The sequence below is a fragment of the Corticium candelabrum genome, chromosome 6 (assembly GCF_963422355.1).
Source record: "Corticium candelabrum chromosome 6, ooCorCand1.1, whole genome shotgun sequence".
Classification (NCBI taxonomy): domain Eukaryota; kingdom Metazoa; phylum Porifera; class Homoscleromorpha; order Homosclerophorida; family Plakinidae; genus Corticium; species Corticium candelabrum.
In genome coordinates, this window is record NC_085090.1 from 2,316,558 (window position 1) to 2,320,697 (window position 4,140).

At 45.0% G+C, this 4,140-nt stretch overlaps 1 protein-coding gene across 1 annotated transcript; it reads left to right on the top strand.

Annotated features, from left to right (window-relative positions):
• Positions 1-315: 315 nt before the first annotated feature.
• On the top strand, positions 316-3,546 carry LOC134180720 (tigger transposable element-derived protein 6-like). The gene is made up of 3 exons (XM_062647905.1): positions 316-1,901; positions 3,214-3,286; positions 3,421-3,546. The coding sequence occupies exons 1-3, from the start codon at positions 316-318 to the stop codon at positions 3,544-3,546; spliced, it is 1,785 nt and encodes a 594-aa protein (XP_062503889.1).
• Positions 3,547-4,140: the final 594 nt, after the last annotated feature.

Sequence of the window (4,140 nt, forward strand, 5' to 3'; positions counted from 1 at the left end):
TCCAACAAACATGAGAAAGGGCATACCATGTTCAGGTTTCCGCGCTTTCTTGCAAGAAGAACTGTGTGGACAAATCGAGCCAGCCAAAAGAATTGGACTACAGTAGTCCCTCGCTTGAGCGACCCCTCTCGCAAGCGACCACCTCTCTTGAGCGACCAAATTTTGGAGCACGGACCCACTGTAGCACAGATTTACCTCTTGTGAGCGACCACCTCGGTAGTGCGACCAGCGACCGGGGTATTTTGCGACCTTAAGTAACGTGCGTTAGCCTCTTGCACGCGATTGTCGTTTGCAGCTGCCAAAGCCCACGCCTCGATGCCTAAGGATAAACAACGTAGGGTTCTCACCCTTAAAGAAAGATTAGATGTTCTTCGCCGAGTTGGAGGAGGGAGGTCGTGCCGGGCTGTCGCTACGGAGCTAAAAGTTGGTAAAACCCAGATTCAGAACATTATCAAGGAAAAAGAGAGCTTACTCAAACAATGGGCCGAAGGAGGTAACTCTCAAAGGAAGTACACAAAGCCTAGGCGTTCTCCGTTTGACGAACTTGATGTTGTCGTGTGGGAATGGTTTGTAAGGGCTCGTGCTAAAAACATTCCCGTAAGCGGGCGCATACTTCAGGAGCGAGCAAAGCAATATTCTGTAGAATTAGGCTACGACTCTTTTACCGCGTCTAACGGATGGCTGCAAAGATGGCAGAAGCGACATAACGTCAAAATGGCAGTCCTGTCCGGGGAAGGCGCGGACGTCGATGAAAACGTAGTTTCCGACTGGAAGGAAAGACTGGAAACAATATGTGAGGGATACGAATTAGGCAACATCTTCAACGCTGATGAAACTGGACTTTTCTTCCGAGCTCTGCCTACTCGATCATTAGTTCACGCCGCGAAAGATGAACAAGCGAAAGGCGGGAAAAAGGCAAAAGAGCGAGTGTCAGTTCTCCTTGCGTGTTCCGCCACTGGGGAGAAACTCAGGCCTCTTGTCATTGGTCGAAGCGCAAAGCCGCGGTGCTTTAAAGGACTTGCCAGCACAGCATGTCTTCCTGTGGATTACCGCAGCAATAGACGAGCGTGGATGACGAGCAAACTCTTTGAAGAATGGCTAGATAAGCTGAATCAGAGTATGCAACAACAAGGTCGTTCCATTTTGCTTCTTGTTGACAACTGCAGCGCGCACCCTGATGTTCATCGCTCCAACGTCAAATTGGTTTTTCTCCCGCCAAACACCACTTCCAAGTTGCAACCATGCGACGCGGGCATAATTCAGGCAGTGAAATTAGTGTATCGAAAGAAGTTGCTCCGTCGGGTTATAAGTCTCATGGACGATGCTGCTTCTGCAACAGAAATATGCAAGGCTGTAAACGTTCTTGACGCCATAATGTGGCTCAAGTGTGCCTGGGATGCCGTGAGCAACGTCACAATTCAAAAATGCTTTTCGAAGTGTGGTTTCCCTGTTACTCCAGGGACGCTTTCTGACAATCGTGGCGAAAATGACGAAACTGAATCCACTGATGAAGAATTGGTGTCTCTCCTTCCTGGAATTGACATCGGATGGGACGAATACGCAGAATGCGACAACGAGCTTCCTACATGCGAAACGATTGAAGATGGTTGGGAAGTGAACCTTATCGCGGATCTCAGAGAGGAAGAGCAGGACGAAGAAGACGGCGATCTAGAAGACGAGGATGACGATGAGCAAGCAAGCGACGACAATGGTACAGCAAATAGGAATGTCATTAGCGAGGAATCTGCAGCTTTGGCGCTTCGTCATTTGCGCGATTTTTCGGTTGCTCAGGGAAACGCTTATTTGCTAGATCTAGTATGCAAAAGTCAATCAGTTGTTGACAGGATTCTCGTTGCAAAGCGACTTAAAGCTAAGCAGACTAAGATTACTTCATTTTTCTTGTAACGATATTGTCTGCGGACTTTGTCTTAATAAAGAGAATATATGCATGTACGGGGTTTTCACCACGCCTATTTCTCATGAGCGACCACTTCGTTTGAACGACCATTTTTTAGCGTACAAAGGTGTGGTCGTTCAAGCGAGGGACTACTGTACTACACTTTATTCTTAGTTGTGTGACTTTGAGCGCATAGAAACAAGAAACACACTTCACAAGTCAATTCGACAACGGTCTCATTACTTTTCTCACCTATCACGTTTGTCTAGACTATGTCTACAAATGCGATGCACACAACAAGAATTTCATTTGCCTAGAACTATCCGTTCTCTGAACTGTTAAACTGTTTTTTCAAGAATGGCAACCGACAATAATTATTGCAATCAGTTGCCTCATGGAAACGCGCCACAACGGATAGAACTGAGGAATATCTCTACTTCCATAAACTACTGACATCGCAAAAACAAACAACTGTTCACGTTTTCGTCACATTTATTTCACCTATGAAGACACGCACGAAAACCCAAAAAACAATACTTAGACGGACAACTAGCAGATACAAAACGCAACAATGTCCGAACCGTTGGATTCCGTAGAGCAAAAAACTTCACTATAAAAATACCACAATAACCGAACTCCCGTCGCTATTTGAAATTGCTCTGTTCAGCAAAGTCGTCAGTACGGTCAAAACCAACTGAAATTCTTCTTGAAACAGCTACCACTATTGGTGATAAACCACACCTGGATATGTACTATAACACCAGCGCCCACTTTAGCTCGCGTCAGCACTAGGCGTCGTCTATGGTAACCGTGCACGTCGTATTGTCGATACACGTTATCAAGGAGACAGACAGACACTGTTCAGTTTTTTTGTTCATTAGCTATCATTGTAAGTCTCTGCTAGCGTCAACTGTAGGGTATCGTGCATTGCTTAGTTTGATTTAGCCTGTAATAGTAAAGTCTTGACCTGTCATTTTAGTGTTCTGTATGTAGAGGTCTGTGTGTAATAAATAATGTTAGTCAACTACCAACTATATTTGCCATTGCGGTCGAAAATCGACATCTCCTTCCGCGACAGTTCATTTGGAGATATGTCCTTTTACTCCTCTGGATAAAAGATTCAACCCTCACGCTTCAATCACGGAGGGACACGGACGGCAAAGTTCGACGATCTGGGCTCTGTTAAGTTTATAAAATCGTATAACCCTTTTATTCCATCCCGTTAAGGCTGTCCCTAGCTTCAATTTGTCATACGTACCGACAATCACATCTGCAGCACGTACACGTTTGGACAGCTATTTTTCAATAATTAATAGGCTGACGGATCACCAACTAGATGCCGGTGGCCTCCAAGTGAAAGCGAGAATGGTGTGGGTATGTATGAAAAAGGTATGGGTGATTATTTGCGCCTACAGCCATACAAGCTCGCGGAACGATTGAAACCAGCAACGTTACTTGTCAATTGCATTGCCGTAGGAGACTATATAGCTAAGTTAATGGCAAATGTGGGAGTTTGCTGACAGTATCTTGAGAAGAAGCGGCATCACAAGGCAGCTTATAAGTCTGAAGTTGACGGTTATGCAGAAGAGGATAATCGGAGACCTAAAAAGTTTGATTTGGCTACACAACCCATCAATCCATCAAAATGAATCCGATAGGTCCACCAGTTTGGTAGAGTAAGCAAGCGCCCACACAAACGACACGAAGGTTAGAAGCCGACGAACAGCCGCAAGGTAAAGATGTCGAAGAAGGTGCGGACAGACCAACTGGGGTGGGGAGGCGAACCGTGTTTACACCCGAAAATGATGATTTCTTGATATTTTTGAGCCGGTAGAATAAGACGAATACCGGTAGGATCATTTGGCCAGAAATGTTTCGGTTAATTAGCAGTCGGTTTCCCGAGACGACCAAAACACAAGATCAATTGCAGAACCGTCGTAAGAACTACGCAAAGCTGGTAATGTACTTCCGTCGCCCTTTAGCATTAGCAATAGTGGTCTGATTAACATAAGTTGTTTGATTAGATTAATCTCATGCTTAAGAAATTTTTTGCACTTACAGTAAGAAAACCTAAAAGAAAGCTAAAAGACAGAGCGGTTATGCGACAGAAATCAAAGAGAAGAGGAGAGTAACACTTGACCAAGAAATGAAAGAACGAAAAGCTAGCGAAAAGAAATAAGAGAAACAGAACCAGGAGAGCAGAGACGCAGAAAGAAGACCACTGAGATTAGATCGCATAAGTG